Below are 27274 nucleotides of genomic sequence, written 5' to 3'. Positions count from 1 at the left end.
TTGGCATTGGTTTATTGTTTTTTTGAACAATCCACTCAGCCTGCACACCCCAGAACCCCCAGTTTGCAGGCGGATTCATGCAGGTGTAAAACATTGAGAGCTGCTTCATGCAGGTGTAAAACATTGAGAGCTGCTTCATGCAGGTGTAAAACATTGAGAGCAGCTGAGCCAAAAGACCAGGAGACTGAGACTGCCTCTCACTGCATCCCCAGCACACCTCCGGTCTTACAAACACTGCTGCATCCCCAGCACACCTCCAGTCCTAACAAACACTGCTGCATCCCCAGCACACCTCTGGTCCTAACAAACACTGCTGGAGCCTCAGCATTCCTCTGGCTCAACCTTTTTTAATACAAAACTAACAAACTAACAGATCCGGCAAATGATCCATCCATCCTTGCTTCCATGTCTCTGGTCTCTCACTCTGGGTCAGCAAGGCAGATGGCTTCCTTATTCCTGTTTTCCTGCACCGCTTCACCCTCAATGCCCTACATCAAAGCCCTCTGCAAGTTCAGGCCCCTCTCTCTCTGCAACCCCCCTTCTCTCTCTCTCACAACCCCTCTTTCTCTCCCTCTCTCTATCTCTCACCCCTCTCTTTCTTGTTGTTCACTCCTGAGACAATGATTGCCCACTAGAGAGCTCTACACTGGGCAAACAAGGGACAAATGAGAAACATTTAATGCCCTTTAATTTTTTTTGGGGGGTGGGTTACATTTTTACATTGATCTTGGGGGGGGGGGGGGGTTGTTGCCAAATACAGCTCCTCAACAAGGGCACTGGAGACCCTAGATACGCCACTGTATGTAAAGTCTGCTATTTGATCACAATAATATAACAAACATGCATTTTTATATACACTATAACATTCTAATCAATTGTTCATTTCATCAACAGGGAAGTGTCACTGAGGAGGAGCCAGGGTGTAGCCAGGAGCCTGCGGAACTCTTTCCACCACCACCTCCTCCTGCCAAACGGAGGCAAAAGAGGAAGCATGTGGATGACATAACCGATGAATTTATACAGGAGGCCACCATAGCCCTACGTAGGAAACCGGAGGCCAATGAATCATTTGGCAACATGACAGGCAAAATTTTAGATAAGGTGGACCTCAGCCAGTGTCAGTATGCCCGAAAAATCATCCTCGATGTGCTGCAAAAGGCTGAAAACGGCATCCTTAATGAGCACAGCCATGCATGCCAGGAGCACCCATGCCCTCCACCTCCACCTCCACAACACCCACCACCTCGCCAAATGCCACATGGCCAGTGGCAATATGGCCAGCAGGATCCAAACCTGCCCTCATGGCAACCTGATTTCAGTTACCAGCAACTTTAATTTGTGTAACCCCCTATTATTTATTTTCCCCTGTTTGGCAGTTTGTATTTTAATTTTGTCCAAATGGACCTTTTTTATGTTGATTATTTTTATACGGAGAGTATTGATGTTTTCATTTATTTTTTTCTGTGATAAAAAAAATAAAGAAAATTGAAAATACAAAATGGCCTATCTGAATTTGTTAACATGTTTAATATAGTGCATAACCTGAAAAATATGTTTTAGACATTAATTCATACAAGAATAAAGGGTCATATCAATAGTTAGATCTTTGCTGTTTAAACAATAATAATGGTGAAGAGTTCAAATTATTTAATTCTAAAATTTGATAGAACAGATAGAATAGACAAACATTATCTTCATCATAACAGAACACATGCCTTTTTATTAGAAAAGTATTGAATTATGAGCAGCATCTTCCTTCTTCTCACATTTATCAAGATGAGCATGTGCTCCGCATTTCACCTATTTCTTGAACTGCCGCGAGCCGAAAGTTCTTTCTGAATAAAATGTTGAGTTTACTAGAGAAAATTCTTCCGGGAACTCATTTGGTTTGATCATGCGTGTTGGGATTTGTAGCTGTGTGTCGGACGAATTCTGTACTGACAGGCGAACAATCGTCAGTTCTGGTGTCGGCATACAAAAATTTTAATGCTTGCAAGACAGACTCTTGTCCGCAGAATGTGCGCAGACAGCTGTCGGAGGCACCATACTAACAAGCGTACAATCGGCAGATCTTTTGTCCGCCGACGTTTGTATGACGACGATCGGTACGTGTGTGCGGGCCTTAAGAGTTCAGTACTAGAGTCAAATAAAGTATTAGAAATAAATGACATATTGGACATTTTGCCTCTCTGTACATTTTGGGGTAATTCCTTTTGCTGAGAAGCACTTTACTGATAATCCAGGTTTTATTAATTTATTTTACTTATATTGAGGCAGGAAAAAACAGCCACTGTGCAAAGTATAGTAACTCATGGCAGCATATAAGAACTTCAATAGTTAATTCCAGAACAGTATATGATGGATTCTGGTTGGTGTTGGCTATGGATTACCCTGAGCCCTTTGACCCTAAAGTCAATACGGGGGATTTTTTCTTTTCATTCTATCTGCTTGAACAAAAAAAAAAAAAATGTACCCACGTATAGCTAGCTTTAGACTATTTTAATGAATAACCTTTCAGGTACTTTTGCAACACGGGCATGAAGAAAACTTGGCTTGGGAATATTTGTGAGCAGGAAACATCAGTCAGGGAAGGATATGAACTCTTTCTTGCAAAACAGTTTCATTATTAACCTTTTTGTACTGGCAGAAGAATGATCTCTCTGGGAGAATATATCTTCCTTTTTTCTCTGTTCGTCATATTAAGCTCAGGAACATCTTTTGCACAGGAAAATAAACAAGGTAAAACTTTTTTTTTAAATTCATTATAATGTTTTAATATAATTTTTTAAAGGAATGACAGGCTATAATCTAGAACAAGGTAGTGAGGAAAGGTGTACAGCAAGCAGAAACAGATAAGACTAGATTAACGATTTCTTAGACAATTTTTCTAAAATGTGTATATACTTAAAAAATGGCATAGGTTAACATTGAAGTTTGTTTCTGAACACAACTGTCAAGCACTGAATCAATATGGAGATAGGTTTGGGGTTATTTTCCAAATTTCTCTGCTGCAAAAATTGTATTGAATGGCCTGACATGTTATGTAATATTCAAATTCTGTTTTTACTCTACATGCTGGCAGCTTGTATACTTTTATATAATAAATATAATATATAATAATAATAATAATATAATAAATATAATATATAATAATAATAAGCATTTATTTTACAATATTTTCACATGCCTTATAAATTTAAAATTTTAATTTGCGGCTTGTTAAAAAAAATGTATATTTGTCAAATATACAGTTGCTAATGTGAAAGTGTTGTAAGAGGATTTTTATTTAAATGATAATACCGTAATTAAGTCTTTATCAGGTTCTCCAATTTTGGTCCATGTAAGATGCATTAAATGCTATTTTTTTTTTCTACACTTTCTTGTTCATTGTTTTCATTGTGTATCAGGGGTAGGTGACTACAGAGCATGTGCATTTGGTAGTACAAAGAGTTATATCATCAACCTATGTACAAAGTGAAAACAAAATGATACATCGTACATTCGACAGATCATAGGCTTATGATACTTATGTGGTGCTTTGTGCACATGCAAGATATAACAGGCTTGTCGAGCCAGAGTAGGAGAAAGCGAGGAAGTGGAGAAGACATACAGGGGTAGTGTGATCCTGAGGGTCCATTGTAAGTGAGGGCGCAAGCTGAGTTTTTGGTAATGGGATACATACTAGGATGCGCAAGTGTGTATCTTAGGACTCCAGTAGTTTCTACCCCCTCTTCAAAACAGTGGTAGTGATGGTGGGGTTAAGGGTTGTATGCAGGGCCTTTTTTCTCAGAGAATAGGTGTAGGTACTCACAACTTCTGAATCACCCCTTGTCTCTGCCCCTACCAACCTCCAAGCAGTGTCCCTTAGTTCCACCCCCTATCCTCCTCTCAGTACCGCTCATTTTAGAGAATACACAACCAAGTATCGTTTGGGGTACTAAGTAATTTATATGCAATGTGTTAATGTTAACAAGAAAAGTAGTAAAATAGATCCCCTGCAATCGGCAACCATAGAACCCCCTCCCAGCAACAATAGATCCCTTTAGCAACAGTAGATCCCCCAGAAACAGCAGATCTGACCAGCAAAAATAGATCCCCAGCAATAATAAATCCACCCCAGCAACAACAATAGCCCCCTAACAACTACAATACACTTATTCAGCAATAATAGGCCCCCAGAAACAATAGATTGATCCCCTGCAACAATATAGCCCCCCAGCAAGTATAGGTAAACTTCAGCAACTATAGACCCAACCAGCAACTATAGACCTCCTAGCAGCAAGCATAAATACATCATCCAGCAGTCAGCAGCAGTAGACCCCTCTGTCAATTGTAGATCCCTCCCAGCAACCATTGACCCCCAAGCAACAAATAAGCCCCCCAGCAACCATAGACTTCTCCAGCAACAATAGACCCCCCCCTGTAACAATAGATACCCCCAACAACAATAGATCCCCAAGCAGCCAGTATCAATAGACCCTCCAGAACCCCTTGTCATTACACTTAGGCAATCCTTGAAAACACACTTATTCAGGGAAGCCTACCCCACCTCTACCTAAGAACTGTACTTGAGTCCCCTCCATCAGATCATCCCCTGAAGCTACTACCTTTTGTACCACCTCCCCTTCCCTTTAGATTGTAAGCTCCATGAGTAGGGCCCTCCTGTTCCTTCTGCATTGAACTGTATTGTAAATTGTGCAGTCCCCCTTCTTATTGTAAAGCGCTGCGTAAACTGTTGGTACTATATACATACTGCATAGTAATAATAATAATTACATACATTCAGCGCTGGAGGTGCCAGAACTGTGTTCCCCCACATTCCTGCTGAAAAAAAGCTCTGGTTGTATGCATACATTTCTTTGTATATTTAAGAAGACTTGTTTCTGTATATATTTGTACTAATAGGAAATGTGCCAAGCAGGATATACTGTCACTTTACTAGCAAATTAAAGCAAATATATACCTTGACCTATTATCATACTGCAACCTCGCTATATCAATAACATGACGATACATTGACATGGGTCAGTAAAAAACGTAACATCTTCAACAACTTGTGTTCTTTTGTGGATTTTCCAGTAATCACTCTCTTTTTTTTTTTCATAGAGACAAGGAACTCACTATTGCTCAAAATAACCGTGTAACCCTCCTTGTTACCATTGTGTCATATTCAGTTACCGTAAACATTGCATAATGTGTGAATTTTACTGAAAGATTGTTCCAGGAAAAATACTGCTTTCACTTGTGGCTATATCTGCCAGTTAGACGCAGTATGTTGCCACCAGTAAATTGAAAATACTCAGGGGCCTAAAAGAGAGAGAAAATTACTTTTCAATTAGATGTATAAATTGAGGCACTGGCTGGCCGGGTTTCGGACTGTGCAGATGTGTCACATAGGTTTCTTACCTACACATGGTGAAGGGCACCATGGCTGATAACTGATATAGGGGAAACAAACTGGTTGAGTCCTTGAAGTTCTACACTTGAAGCTAACCCTGTAGCAACAAACCGCTAATTAGAAACCAAAGATGGAATTTGAACGCAGGCTTCAGGAAAATAAACCTTTTTATTTGCTAGCAAAGTGAACTTAGCTCGGCTCACGCTCGCTTGCTAAGTTACCCAAATAGGCGTGTACATCACATATATATTGGCAGTTACGTCCCAAATACATACATCCTTTATCTAAGACATAGCACACAAAACCGCACTCCAGGCAAAATATGATGTTGACAAAGCACATTGTGTGTGGCAGTTGGTGTAAGCCTGCAAGAGTTAAAGTATTTGTAAAGGTTCTTTTTTAAAAAAATTATAAACATGATATACATACCGGCTCTGTGCAATGGTTTTGCACAGAGCTGCCGCAAACTTCCTCTTCTGAGTCTCCCCGTTGCACTCTCATCTTCTTCTCCCTTCTAATTGCCCCCATACAAAGCCACTTTCTATGGGGGCACTCGTGCAGACTTGATCCTGAGCTGGGCTGTGTGCGTTGATTGACATACACAATGGGGCTCAGCCTTGTCCCTGCTCCCTCCTTATAGGATTTGATTGACAGCAGCAGGAGCCAATCAACTTCTTTACAACACTGTACAAACAGTGGCAACTGTTAGTTAGGACTTTTCAGAAGTTTCACTTGATGAAAGACTTTTTCCTATTACTACTAAAGACATCCAAACTGGAAGCCTGGACTGCCTAAATATATTTACATGATCAGGTGGCTTCTTTTATAGACCAAGGATTATATAATGTGATTAAAATGCATAGTGCTGTATTTAATTCTATGCATTGTTGCTGTCTGTATTTTTTTTAAAAGGCGACTCCAGTCAAAAATGAAATTTTTCCTATTAAAGCGGAGTTCCACCCAAAAGTGGAACTTCTGCCTTAGGTAGTCCTAACCCCTGACATGCCACATTTGGCATGTCATTTTTTGGGGGGGGGGGGGGGAGCGGGTACCTAGTTTTGACAGGTACCCACTCCCACTTCCGCTTGGTGCGCCACGGCGCCCTGAGCGGAAGTTCTCCTCTCCCTCCCTGCAATCTTCTGGGACATTTCAGAGGTCCCAGAAGATTGCCGGCCAATCAAGACGCGCAGCGCAACTCGCGCATGGGCAGTGCGTACCAGGCTGTGAAGCTGCAAGCTGTCACAGCCAGGTGCCCACACCAGTGATGCCAGCACCCGCCGAGACCAGAGGGAGAGGATCGAGGCTTCGGGCGGCCACATCGCTGGACCGTGGGACAGGTGAGTGTGTGTTTATTAAAAGTCAGCAGATACACTTTTTGTAGCTGTTGACTTTTTATAAACACAGAAAAGGCTGGAACTGTCACGGAACCATGAACCAGACGTACAACAACAGATAAGTGAAAATAAGAAGGCTTTATTGAAAATCAGCTGTAAAGCAAAAGTCCAAACGGATGGCGAAACCGGAGCAGAGTCTCGCGAAGCCAGAGGTCAGGAACCAGGAGGGTAGTCAGACGAAGCCGGGATCAGGAACCAGCAGGGTAGTCAGTCGAAGCCAGGATCAGGAACCAGCAGGGTAGTCAGACGAAGCCAGGATCAGGAACCAGCAGGGTAGTCAGACGAAGCCAGGATCAGGAACCAGAAGCAGCAGCAGTCTTAGAAGCATGTGAACACAGGAGGACCAAGCAAGGAACTGAAGCCACAGACCTCCTATATATATGAGCTAGGCATCCAGCTCCTCCCAGTGGGAAGGAGGAGCCGCAGGGTGGGAGGCTACAAGAAACCCAGAAACCAAGATGGCCGCCAGCACATGTCAAACGAAGGAGAACAGCAAGAAGGTAAGACCATGACAGTACCTCCCCCTCAAGGGCCCCTCCTCCGCGGAGTAAGGAACGGTTTCTGAGGGAAGCGTGCGTGAAAGGCTCGGAGCAAGGCAGGAGCATGGACATCTGCGGAGGGAACCCAGGAACGCTCCTCTGGACCATAACCACGCCAATGAACCAAAAACTGCACCCGACCGCGGACCAGGCGTGAGTCCAGGATATTGCTCACCTCATACTCCTCACGATTGCCCACTTGGACCGGACGAGGCCGAGGAACCGAGGAAGTGAAACGATTACACACCAGTGGCTTCAACAGGGAGACATGAAACACGTTGGAGATCCGCATGCCAGAAGGAAGCGCAAGAGCATAGGCTACCGGGTTTACCCTGCGAAGCACTCGGAAGGGACCAACAAAGCGAGGCGCCAACTTGGGAGTGGGCACTCGAAGGTTGAGGTTGCGGGTGGATAACCATACACGGTCTCCGACCTGGTAGGAAGGAGCAGGCGCTCGTCTGCCATCGGCCTGGAGTCTCTGGCGCTGCGCAGAGACCTCAAGGGACTTCTGGATCTGTACCCAAGAAGCACGTAGAACGGAAAGGTGATCCTCCACAGCCGGAATCTCCTGGGGAGAGAATACCTCCGGTAACATGGCAGGTTGGAACCCATAATTGGCCATGAAGGGAGACGTCCCAGAGGAAGAGTTCACCGCCATGTTCCTGGCAAACTCAGCCCAAGGCAGGAGGTCAACCCAATTGTCTTGGTGATCGGAGACATAGCAACGAAGGAATTGCTCCAAGGCCTGATTGGATCGTTCTGCGGCCCCATTGGACTGAGGGTGGTAGGCCGAGGAGAAGGAGAGATGAATCCCCAACTGGGAGCAAAAGGCGCGCCAGAACCTGGACACAAACTGACTCCCTCGATCCGACACAATCTCCTTGGGCAAACCGTGCAACCGGAAGACCTCCCTGGCAAAAATCGTGGCCAACTCTTGTGCAGAGGGTAACTTCTTGAGAGGAACACAGTGGCACATTTTGGAAAACCGATCCACAATCATGAGAATGACCGTATGGCCTCGGGATGCAGGGAGGTCCACAATGAAATCCATCCCCAAGTGTGACCATGGGCGCTCCCCGGTGGCTATGGGTTGCAGCAGGCCCAACGGAAGGTGCCGAGGGGACTTACTCTGGGCACAAACGGAGCATGCCGCTACATATGCGGCGATGTCGGAACGTAGGGAAGGCCACCAGAACAGACGTGAAACAGCCCAGGACAGCTGATTCTTTCCAGGATGCCCCGCGGTCTTGGAGTTATGGTAGGTTCGCAACAACCGAGTGCGCAACTCCTCAGGCACAAAACATCTGCCGTTGGGTCTCCCAGAGGGAGCACCAGATTGAGCCGCCAAAATCTGCTCACCCAGGGGAGAGGTCAGGCTGGTGCGAATTGCGGCCAGGATCTGATTCGGAGGTATGACCGAAGTCGGAATCGACTCCTCCCTGGACAGGTCGGAGTACTGCCGTGATAAGGCATCCGCCCTGATGTTCTTGGAACCGGGTAGGTAGGAGACCACGTAATTAAAACGTGACAAGAACAGAGCCCATCTGGCCTGACGTGGTGTCAATCCCTTGGCCTGAGAAAGGTATGTCAGATTCTTGTGGTCCGTCAGGTTGAGGACCGGAACCACCGAATTCTCGAGCAAGTGCCTCCATTCTTTAAGGGCCTGCACGATGGCCAATAACTCCCTGTCACCAATCTGATAGTTGCACTCCGCGGAAGACAGTTTCCGGGAGAAAAACCCACAAGGAAGCAGAGGGCCCTCTGGTGTCCTACGCTGAGACAGAAGGGCGCCTACTCCCGTCTCAGACGCGTCCACCTCGAGGACAAAGGGCAACCCAGGGTTGGGATGCGACAGAATCGGAGCCGACACAAAGGCGGACTTTAGAGCCTCAAAAGCTCGGATGGCCTCGAGCGGCCAGACCTGGGAATTACTGCCCTTCCTGGTTAGATCCGTGAGAGGCTTGGCTAGCATGGAAAAGTCCCTGATGAACTTCCGATAATAATTGGCGAAGCCCAAAAAGCGCTGCAGGGAGCGAAGACCACTGGGCTGGGGCCACTGTAAGACAGACGAAACCTTCTCAGGATCCATGGAGAACCCCTCAGCGGAAATGATGTAACCTAAGAAGGTTACCTGGGATCGGTGAAATTCGCATTTCTCAAGCTTACCGAACAGCTTGTTCTCTCGTAACCGTTGCAACACTCGTCTGACATCCAAAATGTGGGTCTCCATGGATTCAGAATATACCAAAATGTCATCCAAATAGACCACCACACACTGCTGCAACAGGTCACGGAAAACATTGTTGATGAATTCCTGAAAGACCCAAAGGGCATAACCAAAGGGCATAACCAAGGATTCGTAATGACCGGTCCTGGTGTTAAACGCGGTCTTCCACTCATCGCCCGCCTTGATCCTTACGAGGTTATATGCCGCCCTCAGGTCGAGTTTGGTAAAGACCGTGGCCCCCTTAAGGCGATCGAACAGCTCGGAAATCAAGGGTATCGGGTAAGCGTTCTTGATCGTGATGCGATTGAGACCCCTGTAATCGATGCAAGGCCTCAACTCACCGCCCTTCTTTTTCACAAAGAAAAATCCAGCCCCTGCCGGAGACGAGGATTTGCGAATGTGTCCGCGTGAAAGCGCCTCCCTCACGTACTCCTCCATGGCCTCATTCTCCGCTACCGACAGTGGATAGACTTTACCACGAGGAGGAACGGCACCAGATTGTAACTCTATGGCACAATCGTATGGGCGGTGCGGAGGCAGGGCAACCGCGCGCACCTTATCGAATACATCCCGGTACTCCTCGTATTCAGGAGGCAACAGAGAGTCCGAGGAAGTACACAGCAACTTGACAGGCCCATGGATGCAACTAGCCCCACACTGCGGTGACCACGAGAGGATCTCGGCCGATCTCCAATCGAAAGTCGGATTATGCTTCTGGAGCCAGGGGTACCCCAAGACCACCGAGTAGTGTGGAGACGAAATAACCTGGAAGCAGACCGACTCTCTGTGAACGGCACCAATGGCTACCCCCACTGGAAGGGTCTCATGAGTCACATGTGGCGGCAGAAGGGGTCTGCCGTCTATCGCCTCAAGAGCCAGTGGGGAACCTCGAGCCTGCAGAGGAATGGAATTGGCGGCAGCGAACACACTATCAATGAACAAACCACCAGCACCAGAGTCCACCAACGCCTGGGTCGTCACCGAGCCCCCGACCCAGGAGAGGACAACAGTGATCAGTGGTTTGTCAACACGGGAAACCGGGGACGAGGAGACTCCACCCAAGATCTGCCCCCGACAGGATCTCAGGTGCGAGCGTTTTCCCGGACGGTTCAGACATGCCAACCGAAAATGCCCACCGAGACCACAGTACATGCATCGGCCCTCGCGTCTCCGGAGTACCCTCTCCCCCTTGGACAGGCGAGCAAACCCCAGCTGCATGGGTTCACCCCCAGGCAAGTCATCCCCAGGAGGCGTGGGAGGAGAGGGAGGCACGGGTGGGACAGAAAAAGTAGGCGCCAATCTGTTAGGAGGCCTCCGCAGACTCTCCTTAAAGGAAGGTCTCTCCCTGAGTCTGGTGTCAATCAAAATCAGGAAAGAAATAAGAGACTCGAGCTCCACTGGTAGGTCCTTAGCTGCAACCTCATCCTTCAAGGCATCCGAGAGACCATGAGAGAAAGCAGCGACCAGAGCCTCATTATTCCAGCCCACCTCTGCTGCCAGGGTACGAAACTCAATGGCGTATTCAGCTACGGATCGTGAACCCTGTCTGATGGACATAAGAAGCTTCGCAGCAGAGGCAGCACGAGCCGGCACATCGAATACCTTCCGAAGAGAAGCAACAAAACCGGAAAACTCGGCAACCACCGGATTGTTGTTCTCCCATAAAGGGCTGGCCCAGGCCAAGGCCTTGTCCGAGAGCAGCGAGATTAAGAAGCCCACCTTTGATCTCTCAGTAGGAAAGGCATGTGGCAGCAACTCGAAATAAATGCCCACCTGGTTAAGGACACCTCGGCACTGAGTGGGCAGAACCGGTCATACCCCGAAACACCGCAGGCGCAACAACAGGTGTCGGGGTAGACTCTGGCGCAACAACCGGAGCGGCAGTAGGAGCGAGCCCAGGAGCGACAACCGACCCATCGGCAACGGGAGCGAGATGAGCCGTGCGTTCAAGCAGGGTTTGCAACGCCACGGCGAACCGACCCAACAGGTGATCCTGCTGATCAAGTCTGGCAACCAGCGTGGGTAGTGAGGATGGCCCTGTACCGTCAGAATTCATGGCTTGGTCCTAATGTCACGGAACCATGAACCAGACGTACAACAGATAAGTGAAAATAAGAAGGCTTTATTGAAAATCAGCTGTAAAGCAAAAGTCCAAACAGATGGCGAAACCGGAGCAGAGTCTCGCGAAGCCAGAGGTCAGGAACCAGGAGGGTAGTCAGACGAAGCCGGGATCAGGAACCAGCAGGGTAGTCAGACGAAGCCAGGATCAGGAACCAGCAGGGTAGTCAGACGAAGCCAGGATCAGGAACCAGCAGGGTAGTCAGACAAAGCCAGGATCAGGAACCAGAAGAAGCAGCAGTCTTAGAAGCATGTGAACACAGGAGGACCAAGCAAGGAACTGAAGCCACAGACCTCCTATATATATGAGCTAGGCATCCAGCTCCTCCCAGTGGGAAGGAGGAGCCGCAGGGTGGGAGGCTACAAGAAACCCAGAAACCAAGATGGCCGCCAGCACATGTCAAACGAAGGAGAACAGCAAGAAGGTAAGACCATGACAGGAACTCCCCTTTAGTAGTGTAGCAGGTTTTCCAGGCATTGGGCCTGATGTGGGTCTGCCACTGTTACCGGTGACACCTTCAGCCCATTTAAGCTGAATACCCAAGTGTGAGATTAGAGACAATGACCATTCCGGCATCTTTGGTTTGTTTTGTTTTTTTTAATAATGGGGATGGGAGAAGGGAATGAGTGGGATACTCCTCTGGCTAAACTAGGTACAACTGGGACACTCTGTAGAAAAATGCCTATTAGCGATGTCTTGACGCCAGCTGAATGCCGGCCAAAGCTTCCTGGCGCTTGAAAACTGCTGTCTTGCTGAACTGTGCTTGGCTTTTAACACGCTGGTTTACTCAAAAGACCCTGGACTGTAGTAAAACTTGACTCCTGACACTCTGTTTAGCCCAAAAGTCCTGTGAACAACTCCCTCCAGAACTTTACTGACTAAGGTAGCTCCTTGTAACTGCTTGTGCTGCTGCAACTCTCAACTCTGTACACTGCACACTGCACGCTGTACACATTAACTCTTCAGGGCCCAACCACTGGCGCCCTCTTTGACACTTCAGGGTCCTCTCACTAGGCACCCCTTCTGACACTTCAGGGTCCTCCCACTAGGCACCCCCTATGACACTTCAGGGTCCTCTCACTAGGCACCCCCTCTGACACTTCAGGGTCCTGTCACTAGGCACCCCCTCTGACACTTCAGGGTCCTCTCACTAGGCACCCCTATGACACTTCAGGGTTCTCTCACTAGGCACTCCCTATGACACTTTAGGGTCCTCTCACTAGGCACCCCCTCTGACACTTCAGGGTCCTCTCACTAGGCACCCCCTCTGACACTTCAGGGTCCTCTCGCTAGGCACCCCCTCTGACACTTCAGGGTCCTCTCACTAGGCACCCCCTCTTTACCGCTAGCTGCTGGATCCCTTGGACCTTCACCGGAGCGGTCCCCTCTTGCTAGGCAGACCCCCAGGGGCAGTTTACAGTACTCACAAACTTGGAATGCTTTCCTGAAACTGGACCCCCTCTACTTCGCTGGTCCTCGGTACACCGGATCCTCTCTGCAGCTCAGCTCAGCCCAGCTCTCTGTCCCCTCAGGTAAGCTGCCCAGGACACCCGATCCTTCTGACAGGAGGAGAGACAGCCGTACTGTCCCTCCTGGAACTCTGCTTCCCGCCAAAGAAGCTGCGTCATGCGCTCTCCCTTCAAACTTATACCCACTCCCAGAATCCTGTGCGGCAGACTCTGCCTTTCTGGGGTAGATACAAGCCTAAATGTGCCACTGATTGGGTTTCCTCCACTGCCCAATGAGAACCCTCTCATGGAGCCAGTGGGGATACTCCCCAATCTCAACAGCAACACCTGGGAGACATGATAGCCAGCTGAAAATCATGGCCCTGCTGTTAGGCAGCCAAGGCCCACTATACTTTTGCCTAGCACCTACCTTGTAGGGTGCTACATCAGTATGTTAAATATCTTTATCTTTGATATTATTCATTTTCTGGCTAGCTGATTGTGTAGCTTAGAAAGTGTTATCTATGCTAGACAATCATCTTCTTCCTGTTCTTCACCGAGAATGCTATCTCCCTTTATCTGAATTTACTAAGCTGTCTTTCACTTCCTGAAAAGGTTGTTGGTCTTTCTTAGACAGTCATGCCTAGACCTGCCCAGCCCCACTCCCATCCCTCCTATCCTTCACAGAACATGATCTCCTCCTGTCTTCATAGCCTCGTTTAGGCTAGCAGCTTCTTCTGAGAGAGAGAGAGATAGAGAGAGGGAGGGCAGGCTTTGGAAGTATGTTAAAAAAGAAAAGCGCTCTAAGTACAGACAGTCTTCATTGATAACAAGGCAAAAGTAGTAACAACTCACTAGACGCCAAGACAATAGGGCTGTATCACTTCACAATCGTGGGACGATCCTCTGGGGGGTGTCATCCATTCGCATATAGCAGTCTGTGGCTGGAACGCTGGTCACAGGAGAGAAGGGAGCCAACTACCTCCTGCAGCGGTCAGCGGTCCTGTGACCAGCGTTCCAGCCACAGACTGCTAGAGCGCTTTTCTTTTTCTTTTTTGTCTATTCAGAATTTCCTCTTTTTCTGCGGTGCCTGTGGACATTCCCATCTAGGACTATTCATTCATAAATTTTATGGTATTTTTCCCATTTGGCATTTTTCCCATTTTTGTATACTTGCCTTGCTTTTCTCCCCTCCCCCTCCCTGTTGTCTCCATTTATTCATTCACTCCTCATATGCTGGTGGTTCTTTTTAGCGCTCTAGCATTGTTGTTTTTTGGAAGTATGTTATGTCCACTCTTAATGGTTCCAGTAGCACATAACACACATACTGTTTGTTAGAAACTGTAAGATAGATTACAATGCAACATGCTGCAGATTTTCTACAGTGTTAAAGAGGTTGTAAACTCGGTAAAAAAATTTTTTTTTTTTCTACAACCTGAAAGAGAAATACATAATGAGCTAGTATGCATCGCATACTAGCTCATTATGAAATACTTACCTTAGAACGAGCCCCCGCCGTGCCGTCCGCTCACCTCTATGACGGGCGACATGTCTAGTCGCCCGTCTTCCGGGATCGCGGCATCCGGCCATCTGATTGGCCGGAGCCGCGGTGACGTCACTCCCGCGCACGCGCACGGGAGCCGACAGTCACGGCACGGGGCTCTGAAGGAACGGCACGAGCGGCCGTTCCTTCATAGCGCATGCGCCGGTGACGTCACTGGATGCATCGAAGGTAAATATCTCCTAAACGGTACATGTTTAGGAGATATTTACAGTACCTATAGGTAAGCCTTATCATAGGCTTACCTATAGGTACAACTTCCCGAGGAGGGTTTACTTCCTCTTTAAACCACGTGGTTGTTTCTGCATGGCACTGTGATGGCACTGTGATGAGCACTGATGGCACTGTGATGAGCATTGATGGCACTGTGATGGCCTTGGAATGAGCACTGATGGCATTGCGATGGCACTGTGATGAGCACTGATGGACACTGTGTGCATGGTGTAGCACACGCCCAGCTGCTGTAGACTAATGACACGCCCAGCTGCTGTGAACAGCGGAGGAAGCTGGGCAAGAAATGTCACGTGACCGGTGCAATATATGAAAGAAATAAGGTACAAAGGAACATTTTTTAAAGTTTAGAAGGATACAGATCCATTTCTATTGCTCAATACATGTGAGTAATAAGTGTAAGGCTCCATTTCCACTAGTGTGACTTGTCATGTGACATTGGACACATAAAGTCGCATGACAAGTCACAGTCAATTGATTTCAATGGCACCCATTCCCATCTATGCGACTTTAAAAATCAGCAACTTTGAAAAGATGCCCGCACTACTTTGATGCAACTTTGATCCAGAGAGTGTAAAGTTGGATCAAAGCTGTAAATCAAAGTCACCCTCTAAATCGCACAACTTTGGAGTCCCACTAGTGGAAACGTAGCCTAGGGCTAGAGTGTGACATTGGAGTGTGACTTTGAGTGCAGCATTGATCCAGCTTTACACTCTCTGGATCAAACTCGCATCACGATTCGCATCAAAGTATTGCAGGTACCTTTTCAAAGTCCCATAGTTTGGAATGGGTGCCATTGAAATCAGTGGCCTGTGACTTGTCATGCGACTTTGTGTAGAAAGTCCACATGCAGCACTTAAAAACACCTAACTGTATATAGTCCAAATTTCAGTAGAAGGGAAGAGATGAAACCCCCGCACCAACTTCAGTGTGAAATAGAAGCACACCACACCACTGTATAGTTATAATATCTCCTAACCAGAAGACAGGTGAAAGGAGAAGTATATCAAGGGCCTTCCCAACAGTCAACATCAGATGGACGATTCAACACTTTAGCCGGACAGTATATGGCTCACACTGGATCAAAGATCAATGGAACGAATCCAGGATAGGTATTTGATAAATCCTCCACTCGGCTAGACTCTCCGAACACAAGGAGCAAACCCACGTGACAGATATAAAAAGCTCATAGTGAAGTATGTTTGGCCAAATAACAATGTTTAAAGAAATTGTACTTACAAAAACATTGGTAAAATAAGTATAAATATTGAAAAGAAAGGGGTGCGCTGATTAGGTGAAAGGCTGCAACCAGATGATAGGATGTGTTAATGTTTAAAAGTGATGGTGCGCTTTTCTTAAATGTGAAAAATCATATATTGAACAATATATAACAAAATTAGGGAAAAACCAACTCAAAATCACAGTATTGGGTGAATAGGTGTAAAATAAACAAACATAATGATCAAATAACACTCGATGTGACTTTTCAAATAAACATTGAAATAAAAGTCCATTGAATAATGTGATCCAAAATGTGAAAAAATGGTGAAGAAAATCCAATTAAAAATCAAGGTGATGATGTAGCGTTCCCTCCACCGGGTGAAATGCCTCCTTACCTGGCGGAAAGAAGGTAAGTGCCTGATAATGATATTCTAATAAGGAATCGGTGCTCTATTTCCACCTGCACACGTGCACGGTCACCCAGGTGATAAATAAATACAAGCCTCTTACCAGATGTAAGAGACAATCAAGCCTCTAATTATCCTGATCATGAGGATGCTTCTTTAACACCATAGATGGATGAAATCATTCACACTTTCTTCCCTCTGTATATACCAACGTGTATCTCCTATCCTTTTGGGGTGATGGACTCCCCGCGATGTTCCAACGTACATGAAAGAATGGATGGGACTAATAGTGCATTACCTTTTGTATGCAATTTATTGATATACAGATTTACACTTACAGTTAGGTTGAAAGTTCGGGCAGAAAATCAATTATTGACAGGCTGAGGATCTCTAGGTGCATCGGGTCCGGCTGCAGCACGGACCGCCGATGACGCAATGACGGCACGCCTCCCTCCTGACGCGTTTCCTCCAATAGGGCTTCAACTTGAGATGGGAGATAGGCGCGCGCCGTCATTTCCGCCAATTTATACAGGTTGGTGTTGTCCTCCCCTTCCGGTGTCTGCAGAGAATGTCCCGAGCGCCGGAAGTGTCTCTGTTTATCACAAATAGTATATATACTATAAAGATCGCTTATATTTTCACTCTTACAGTGTTCTACAGGGGATGTTTGTAATTAAAGTGAAATTTGGCGCTTGGACTTCAATTTTCTGCATTTATAAGGGAATATGACACCGGAGGAGGGTATCAACTACTTCCTGTTTACGTTTCATTAAACCTTTTCTATAATTAACAAATTAATGAATATATATAAGAATTCAAACATCTTAGTATGCATAATTATAAACGGAATTATTAGCTAATATTTATTCCCGAAGCTCTTAAACTTTCATACCCACCTTTTTATTATCAAATGATATGATTTTAAGAATTTAATTAAATAAAATGATTTTTATAAAATTTTATTAAATTTTAACATTTTAAAATTTTTAGTACACATTTAACAAAGGTTTTCATCTTTTTAGGCACATAATTCAGTATTAAATATTTAATTTTATTTTTAATTTTTAATTTAACTGAATATTGATTTCAAACATTATTCACTGAATATTTGTGACCGTTTATAATTATGCATACTAAGATGTTTGAATTCTTATATATATTCATTAATTTGTTAATTATAGAAAAGGTTTAATGAAACGTAAACAGGAAGTAGTTGATACCCTCCTCCGGTGTCATATTCCCTTATAAATGCAGAAAATTGAAGTCCAAGCGCCAAATTTCACTTTAATTACAAACATCCCCTGTAGAACACTGTAAGAGTGAAAATATAAGCGATCTTTATAGTATATATACTATTTGTGATAAACAGAGACACTTCCGGCGCTCGGGACATTCTCTGCAGACACCGGAAGGGGAGGACAACACCAACCTGTATAAATTGGCGGAAATGACGGCGCGCGCCTATCTCCCATCTCAAGTTGAAGCCCTATTGGAGGAAACGCGTCAGGAGGGAGGCGTGCCGTCATTGCGTCATCGGCGGTCCGTGCTGCAGCCGGACCCGATGCACCTAGAGATCCTCAGCCTGTCAATAATTGATTTTCTGCCCGAACTTTCAACCTAACTGTAAGTGTAAATCTGTATATCAATAAATTGCATACAAAAGGTAATGCACTATTAGTCCCATCCATTCTTTCATGTACGTTGGAACATCGCGGGGAGTCCATCACCCCAAAAGGATAGGAGATACACGTTGGTATATACAGAGGGAAGAAAGTGTGAATGATTTCATCCATCTATGGTGTTAAAGAAGCATCCTCATGATCAGGATAATTAGAGGCTTGATTGTCTCTTACATCTGGTAAGAGGCTTGTATTTATTTATCACCTGGGTGACCGTGCACGTGTGCAGGTGGAAATAGAGCACCGATTCCTTATTAGAATATCATTATCAGGCACTTACCTTCTTTCCGCCAGGTAAGGAGGCATTTCACCCGGTGGAGGGAACGCTACATCATCACCTTGATTTTTAATTGGATTTTCTTCACCATTTTTTCACATTTTGGATCACATTATTCAATGGACTTTTATTTCAATGTTTATTTGAAAAGTCACATCGAGTGTTATTTGATCATTATGTTTGTTTATTTTACACCTATTCACCCAATACTGTGATTTTGAGTTGGTTTTTCCCTAATTTTGTTATATATTGTTCAATATATGATTTTTCACATTTAAGAAAAGCGCACCATCACTTTTAAACATTAAAATAAGTATAAAAGGATATCCAATGCCGCGGCTCTAGCATGCTTGTATCTCAAAGTCGAATGACAAGGCACAAAGTGCAAATAGAGCCCCGTAGTCTACGTTTCCACATTTGTGACCCCAAGGTCACGTGATTTAGAGTGCAACTTTAAATCAACTTTACACCCTTGATCAAAGTCGCATCAAAGTATGGTAGGTACCTTTTCAAAGTCGCTGATCTTCAAAGTCACATAGATGGGAACGGTTGCCATTGAAATCAATGGGCTGTGACTTGTCATGTGACTTTGTGTGTCCAAAGTCGCATGACAAGTCACACTAGTGGAAACAGAGCCTTAGTCTACAATTCCACTATTGCGACCCCAATGTCACACAATTTTGAGTGCGACTTTGGTGCAACTTTGATCCAACTTTTCACTCTGGTTCAAAGTCGCATCAAATGTCACATCACAGTAGTGCAGGTACCTTTTCAAAGTCGCTGATATTTAAAGTCACATATATTGGAACGGGTGACATTGAAATCAATGGGCTGTGACTTGTAATGCGACTTTTTGTGTCCAAAGTCGCATGACAAGTTGCTCTAGTGGAAACGTAGCCTTAGTGTGGTTGCCTTGCCTGTACTATGATCATTGTGGACTGTGAGCTGAGACCCCAGAGCACTTCTCCTATAGTAGTCTTCATTCAAAGCTCAGTACAAACCCCCTGTCTTGTGTGATTACTTCTTTTTTTTTTCTTCATTTTCTCATGAATTAGGATGTACAATGCATCCTTACTGACGAGAGAAGACTGGACGGGAACATATGATTAGCTCCTCCCATCCTGTATACACTCACTAGCTACACAGGAACAGTGCCCCTCCCTGGAAGTGATATCACTAGCTTTCAGTAACCACACCCACTTGCTGCTCTTGGACTCAACAGGAAGAGGAATTTAAGTCATGTGACAGCATTGAAAACTCAAAACTAAAGTCTGAAGGACAATGAACTGGCCCTTTATTTAGAAAGCTCGCCCGCTGTCCCTGCAATGTTCTAATTCGGTTCAGAATTAATCAGTCATAAGGTCCAGAGCAATTATTTTTGGCCTGGACCTGGTGATTGGTTCTGACCAATGGCAGAACATCCTGTGCCTGTGTAATGTAAACACAAGTGCAGGATATGATGTAATCTCCTCCCCTGGAGTCCTTTTCAGTTCCAGCGTGAGAGGAGAGAACATCTACTGTAAGTACAGAAGCACTATACTGACACCAGTACACATCGGCACACATTTAACCCCCTGATCACCCACCAGTTAACCCTTTCACTCCCTGTCACAGTGCACACTATATACAGTACAGATAAAATTTACTGATCACTGTATTAGTGTCACTTGTGACTTCAGATAGTGTGAGTGGCAGTTAGTGGTAGTCCCAAATACCCAAATATATGGCAGGGGTTTAGGGCCCCTGCCATATATCCCCCAATAAAGATTAAACCCCCTGATCACCCCATGTTAACCCTTTCACTCCCTGTCCCAGTGCACACTAATTACAGTATACAGACAATTTTTTTTTCTTTAAAAATAGTATTTTGCTTTAATATCTCTTTAATACAATTCCTGTAGAGCAGTTTAGTGTGACCCGGAGATAACTGTCCACTGTTCTGACTGGTCCAGGGTACAGACATTGTATCCCGCTTTGTGCTTTGCTCGCACATACTGAATTTGGAAACACACATTCTCAGCATGTAAAATTCCAGGTCTGGCTGGAAAATTTTATCTGATCTTTTTATCTCTACCATCTGCAATTTAGAATCGGTAGTACTACCCTGTATCTTCCAATAGCAAGTACTACTCTGTATCTTCCAATAGCAAGTACTACTCTGTATGTTCCAATAGCAAGTACTTTGTCTTCACCCCTTGGCTCTATCTGTCTTTGCTTGTAATGCTCCTCTGGTAAATTCCTAAGGCGTTCAGCCGCCTGCTCTGCCATCAGGTCCCTCTGAGCTTGAGCTAACATCTCATATCCCACCATGAATTTGCGCACAGAGGCCGAACACAGCAGCGGTGGGTAGTAGTGAGCATGGAGCTGCCAGTGGCTGCAGTCCTCAGTGAGGTGAGAACCAGTTGGAGCTCCATGTCAGCCCATGGAGTACGGGAAGGAGACTTCAAACAAGTTGTCGTATTTGCAGTAAATGCTTCATAATGGAATCCAGACTGTCTCATTCTGCGCAGTTCAGATCCTGCAGGCAGGTCACATGACGGCGAGGCAGCAATAGGGTCTGAAACGGCCAAACTGCCCAGTACGGGGCAAGTACCAGCCAATGGTCATTACTCAGAATCAGGCGCTCCTTGCTCTTCTCCTCCAGTCTCCCATATTTCAATAACATGGGAGTCCTATGTGTCCGGAGGGATTCTCGTTGTGTTCGGACCTCTGTCTGAGTCTCATTTGGAAGGAAATTACTTGCCCAAATATGGCAGTGCGGATGAGGGTTTGAACATCCCATCATTTCTCCTTTGTTTTCAAAGATCTGAGTGGTCATCAGAGGGAGAGTGATATCTGACCAGGGGTGGAAACACATTACCTGAAACACCACGGGAAGATTTTGCTTGCAGTAGGGTGGGATCGCTGGGACCTGGATCTGGGGCATCTGGTTGCATGGCAGGGAAGTCGTTTTCAAAGACAAATGTCCCCTTGTTATCTGGATTTACCATTGGGCTGGAAGGTGATCTGCGGCTCCATGACTCTCATACACTGTCACATAGCAGCTAGGCGTGGAAGTAGTCAGTATACAGACAATTTACTGATCACTGTATTAGTGTCACTTGTGACTTCAGTTAGTTTTAGAGGCAGTTTGTAATAGTTAGAGGCAGTTCCAGATAGGTATGGGGTACCAGCCATATATCCCCTAATAAAGATTTAATCCTCCGATCACCCCCAGTTAACCCCTTCATTGCCCTGTCACAGTGTCACTATTATAGTGTATAGATCATTTTCTAATCACTGCATTAGTGGCACAGGTCAATTCAGGACAGCGTCAGATTTCCGGCAACATATTAAGTAATACATTTTAACCCTTTGATTGCCAGTGACACACACACACACACTTAAAACCTCCATTACTAGTATAGTGTCTGAACGGATCAATATATTTGATCTGATCAGAACTATACTAGTGACCCCAATACTTTAGTGTTTCCAAAATGCAGCATTAGCAGGATCAGCCCCGACACCTGCCAGCACCTGTGTTTAGCCCCTTCGCCCCCCTCAAGAAGTGCAGAATCAGCAGATTGTTGTCACTACCAATACTCCTCTGAGCTTGAGCCAACATCTCATATCCCACCATGAATTTGCGCACAGAGGCGGAACACAGCAGCGGCGGGTATTAGTGAGCATGGAGTTGCCAGTGGCTGCAGTCCTCAGTGAGGTAAGAATCAGTTGGAGCTCCATGCCAGCCCATGGAGTACGGGAAGGAGACTTCAAACAAGTTGTTGTATTTACAGTAAACGCTTTTGTTCAGTAAACGTATTGGACAAAATGTCCAAACAGAGGTACACTAGTGAAGATGCCTACACAATGCTGAGCGTGACAGATGAAAGCGATGGGGAAGCCTCACTGTCAGAATCAGGCTCAGTATTCGAACTTGGAGAGAGCAGTGGCACCCTTACAGACAGCTCTGATGACAGAGTAGTGGTCCCTGCTAAGGTCAGGCGTACCCTACCTCGTTCTTCTGTTGCTGAGGTGAAATAACTGCAGGGTTCTTGTATGCAGCAGAGTGTCGGTACTAGTGCCGCTCAACCTTCTGGCGAACTGGCAAGCACCAGTGACCTAGTACATCCTGGTCATAGTCAAACCGCACTGCAGTAACACTTGGTGATGTGGCGAGTCCCATGAGTGCAGTTCAAGCTGATGCGGTGGCTAGCACAAGTAGTGTCACGCAGCCACCAATAATTCAAAGGCAGGCCCGTAGAGCCCATAGTGTCCTTCCTGATGCCTTTGCAAATCCTGATTGGGATCCCACCACTTCTGCAGCGCCGTACGTCCCCTATTCACTGGCCAACCCAGAATTCAGGTGGAAACAGACAATTTTACTTCCCTTGATTTTTATGAGCTGTTTTTCATGGAAGATCTTTACAGATCTATTGTGGATCAAAGCAATTTATATGCCGATCAAGTCATCACCGCAAATCCAAATTTGACCCTTGCCAGAGAATTTGCATGGAAACGTATCACTGTTTCCAAATTTAAAACCCTTCTGGGTCTATCCCTCCTCATGGGCATTACTAAAAAGAGTGAGTTGCGATCATTTTGGTCCACTGACCCAATTCACCATATGCCTATGTTCTTTGCTGCCATGACCAGGACTAGATACAAGCAAATCTTGCAGTTCATGCACTTCAGGGACAATGAACTCTGTCATCCTCGGGATGACCCTGGCTATGACCGGCTTCACAAAATTCAGCCCCTCGTAAACCGCTTCAACCATAAGTTTGCAGCCTTGTATACGCCCCAACAAGCTGTCTGCATTGATGAGTCCCTGATTACATTTTCGGGCCTCCTTGCTTTTAAAAAGTTTCTCCCCATCAAGCGTACCAGATATGGGGTCAAGATGTATAAGCTCTGTGACAGGGCAATAGGCTATACATGTAGTTTCTGGGTTTACGAGGGAAAAGATAGCAATGTGGAGCCCCCCAACTGCCCAGACTACATGGGGAGCAGTGTCAAGATTATTTGGGACTTGGTGTTACTCTTATTCGGAAAGGGGTACCATTTATATGTGGACAACTTCTATAAAAGAGTGCCACTTTTTAGACACCTTTTTGATTTTGGAATTGGCACATGTGTCACCATGCGACCTAATTGCCGGGGCTTCCCCCAACTGCTTGTAGATTCCCGACTTAGACGGGGGGAGAGAGCCTGCTTGAAGTCTGATAAAATGCTTGCAGTGAAGTGGAGGGACACATGTAATGTTTTCGTTCTGTCCTCTATTCACGCAGATACGACAGTCCAAATTGCAACGGCGACTGGTGTTGTGGAGAAGCCCCTCTGTGCCCACGAATACAACCTTAACAAGGGAGGGGTGGACTTCAATGACCAGATGATGGCGCCGTACTTAGTTGTCCATAAGGCCAGACGCTGGTACAAAAAAGTGTCTGTATACCTATTTCAATTGGCTCTGCTGAATGCCTATGTGCTATACAAAGCGTCAGGAAGAAGTGGATCCTTCCTAAAATACCAGGAAGAGAACATCAAAGCCTTTCTGTATCCAGGAAAAGTAAAGGAGGGGAAAGCGCCTCTTGAGTGTGATAAAAGTAATGTATTACAATAACAATAGTAGCGACTTACATAGAGGTAAGTGGATTCAAGTGTACAGCGTGTCCTGCTCCGGCGGTAGGTGTAGCTGTATGCAGCATCCAGATGAGGTCCGGCAGCTCCGAAGAACCCGAGAGGCCCGCTCTGTAGTCTTCAGGGTCGCGGTGGACGAGATGGAAGGGCTGGTGCGGCGGCCGGCGGGAGCGTCTGACGTCACTGGGAGAAGAGGGCAGTGTGGGCAGTCTGGAGCATGCGCCGATGTCTGGTACGGACATGCGCACTCCTTTGTCAAGTGTCCAGACGGGAAGAAGGAGTCTGTTTATATAGCCCATGGGGGGGGGGCAGGGGGGGAATGTGTCATAATTAAAACGGCAATGCAAGGGAAGGACATTTAAAACGGCAATGCATGTGATAAAAAGGATAAAACAACGATACATATATGCAGAGAGAGATTATACTGATCTCGGTGTCCAATGTATACAGATGCAAGGGGACAAGGAGAAGGCCTAAAACAAGTGTTTATGAGGGGAACAATTAAGAAGGGGGGGAAGGGAACGGGGGGGTGGAAAAGGAAAGGAGAAGAGGGGGGAGGGTGGGAGAGGGGGGCGAAGAGGGGGGCGAGAGGTTACTGAGAGGTCTTGGTGATGAGGATAACTATGATTGGCATACTGAAAAACCTGGAATGGTAACAAAGAAGCATTAGTAGAGGAAATGATTACAGAATATTATATTGGGGCTACAAGATGGTGTTAATATCTAGTTCCTCATTTAGGCCATTGGGACTGAGGCTATCTAGGGTATAGATCCAGAACGTTTCTCTGTCACATAGTAGTGAGAAACGTTTTGCTGCTGGTAGGTTTTTGGGTATGGATTCAAGGATCCAGACCCATAAACCCGCCGTGGATTGTTTATGGCACTCTAGGAAGTGCCGAGGAATGCTGTGTAGGTCACAGCCAGTTTCGATAAAGCTTTAGTGTTTGCCGAACCACTGTCTTAGGGGGCAGAGGGTGCGTCCTCCGTATAAGAGTGGACATGGGCGAGAGAGGCAATAAACAACGTGGTCGGTGGAACAGTTGAGAAAGCCATCAAAGGTATATGTTTTACCTTTGTGGGTGAATGATTTCTGGCCATGTTGCACAAAATCACAGTTTTTGCAGAGGGCTTTTTTGCACTGGTACATCCCCTTGAGGGGTATGAGGCAGAGGTGATTGGATTTGGGTTTTTCGAGTTTGCTGGGAGCAATTTTGTTCTTAAGGGAGGGGGCCCTACAGTAAGTGATACAGGGTTTGTCTAGGATATTGGCAGAGAGAAGAGGATCCTGTTTAAGAATACCCCAGTGTTTAGAGATGATACTTTCCATCTTTTTATGTCGTCCCTGGAATCTGGTGATGAACCGAATGGTAGACTCGGAGGTGTGGTTGTCTTTTTTGGGGGGGTTTTCAGAAAGATAGGTGTTGTAAGCTGTGTCTATTAATGTATTGGGGTAACCCTTATCCAGAAACTTCTTTTTGAGGTGATGGCTTTCGGAGATGTAGTCGGATTCTTTTGTACAGTTTTGCCGCAGCCGGCAGAACTGTCCCTTGGGGATATTTTTTACCCATAAGGGATGGTGACAACTGTCATAATGTAAATATTAATTTCCAGCAGTTGGTTTGCAGTAGTTACGGGAGATGATGGTGCCGCCATCGTGGCTTAGCTCTAGATCTAGAAAGGCTAAATGCTTGTGATGCCAGGCAGATGTAAAGGATAAACCAAAGGGGTTATTGTTGCAATGGTTGATGAAATCCTGGATGGTGGTGGATGGGCCGTCCCAGATGATGATGAGATCATCGATATAGCGCCCGTAGAAAATGAGGTGCTGAATGCATGGATTGTTTTGCCAGATGAAAGATTTTTCCCAGAAGCCCATGGTGAGATTGGCATAGGACGGGGCAAAATTGGCCCCCATGGCGGTACCTGTGGTCTGGAGATAGTATGTATCTTGGAAGAGGAAGTAATTGTGTGTGAGGCAAAAGTGTATCGCCTGTGAGATGAAGATGGCTTGGTCCAGATTAATCATGTTATCCTGGGATAGGAAGTGTTCTGTGGCTGCTAATCCAATGTAATGAGGGATGGACGTATAGAGGGAATTGACGTCAAGTGACAGCCATAGATATTGTTCCTCCCAAGTGTATGGTCCCAAAAGTTCCATAAGGTGGGCTTAGTCCCGTATGTAGGATGGGAGGGATTGGGCCAGGGGCTGTAGAAAAGTGTCTACATACTGAGAGAGGCCGCTAGTGACACTTTCCATGGAGGCCACTATAGGTCTACCAGGGGGTGCGGTGGGATGTTTATGTATTTTTGGCAGGTGGTAAAAGTAGGGGGTCTTATAGTAGTCTCTCTTGAGGAAGGATGCTTCCTTTGGCTCAATGATGTGTTGGTGGCTGGCGGTGGTGATTAGTAGTTCGACTTCAGCTTGGAAGTTGGGTAGGGGGTCTTTGGGTAGTATCCCGTAGGTGTTTTTGTCAGAGAGTAATCTAAGGGCTTCATTGATATAGTCTGCTTGGTTTTGGATGACTATACCACCGCCTTTGTCAGCTGGTTTTATGATAATGTCTTTTAGGGATAGTCTTTCACCACGACTTTCACCACGACTTAAGTTATGTGACAAATGTTTTCGGGTCTCCCTTTGATACCCAACTCGCCCTTTTCATTGCAGCTGATCTACTCCTAGCACTACCCTTGAGCGCCATTACCGCCCTTATTTTTTCTGTATCCAGGAGGTGCTGTGGCCCAAATTCACAATCCAGATGCAGTGAGCTGGCTGCATGAGAAGCATTTTCCGGATGTCCTCTCTAGCACCCAAAAAGCACCCCAAAGAAGATGTCTGCAGAAAACGGGGATTTAGGCGTGACACCCCTATTTTTGTCCCTCCTGTTCTGGCCAAACTGGTCTCTGCATCGGGGACTGTTTCCGTCGCTACCACACACTAGTAGAGTATTAGTATAGGGTACAGCACGGCACAGTCTAGGCACACTTTTTCACACAGGGTCAAATGTTGGCTATTGCATTTTGAGAGACCCTAGCCTGGAACAGTTGTTTTACAGTTACCAAAAAAAGTGAAAAAAAAGTTACAAAAAAAATATATATATAAAAGCCAAAAACAGTTGTTGTTTTATTAAGTTAGTTTTTTGTTCTTACTTTT

The 27274-nt window shown here is 45.9% G+C and overlaps 1 protein-coding gene and 1 pseudogene across 2 annotated transcripts in view; one reads left to right on the top strand and one right to left on the bottom strand.

The window, feature by feature from the left end:
* Positions 1 to 2570: 2570 nt before the first annotated feature.
* Positions 2571 to 27274, top strand: part of LOC309562075 (coagulation factor XIII B chain-like) — a 106382-nt gene continuing 81678 nt past the window's right edge. The window contains exon 1 of the mRNA XM_082266192.1: positions 2571 to 2739. Within this exon, the coding sequence (XP_082122318.1) occupies positions 2652 to 2739 (88 nt within the window). The 5' untranslated portion in view covers positions 2571 to 2651. The remainder of the gene's footprint in view (positions 2740 to 27274) is intronic.
* On the bottom strand, positions 20572 to 21491 carry LOC309561646 (galactose-1-phosphate uridylyltransferase-like; annotated as a pseudogene). Its single transcript has one exon. The product of its transcript is annotated as a galactose-1-phosphate uridylyltransferase-like (transcript).

The sequence above is a fragment of the Pelophylax lessonae genome (assembly GCF_965119305.1).
Source record: "Pelophylax lessonae genome assembly, chromosome: 8".
In the NCBI taxonomy this organism is placed as follows: domain Eukaryota; kingdom Metazoa; phylum Chordata; class Amphibia; order Anura; family Ranidae; genus Pelophylax; species Pelophylax lessonae.
The sequence above is the reverse complement of the archived record's forward strand: the minus strand, read 5'-3'. Positions and strand labels throughout refer to the sequence as shown.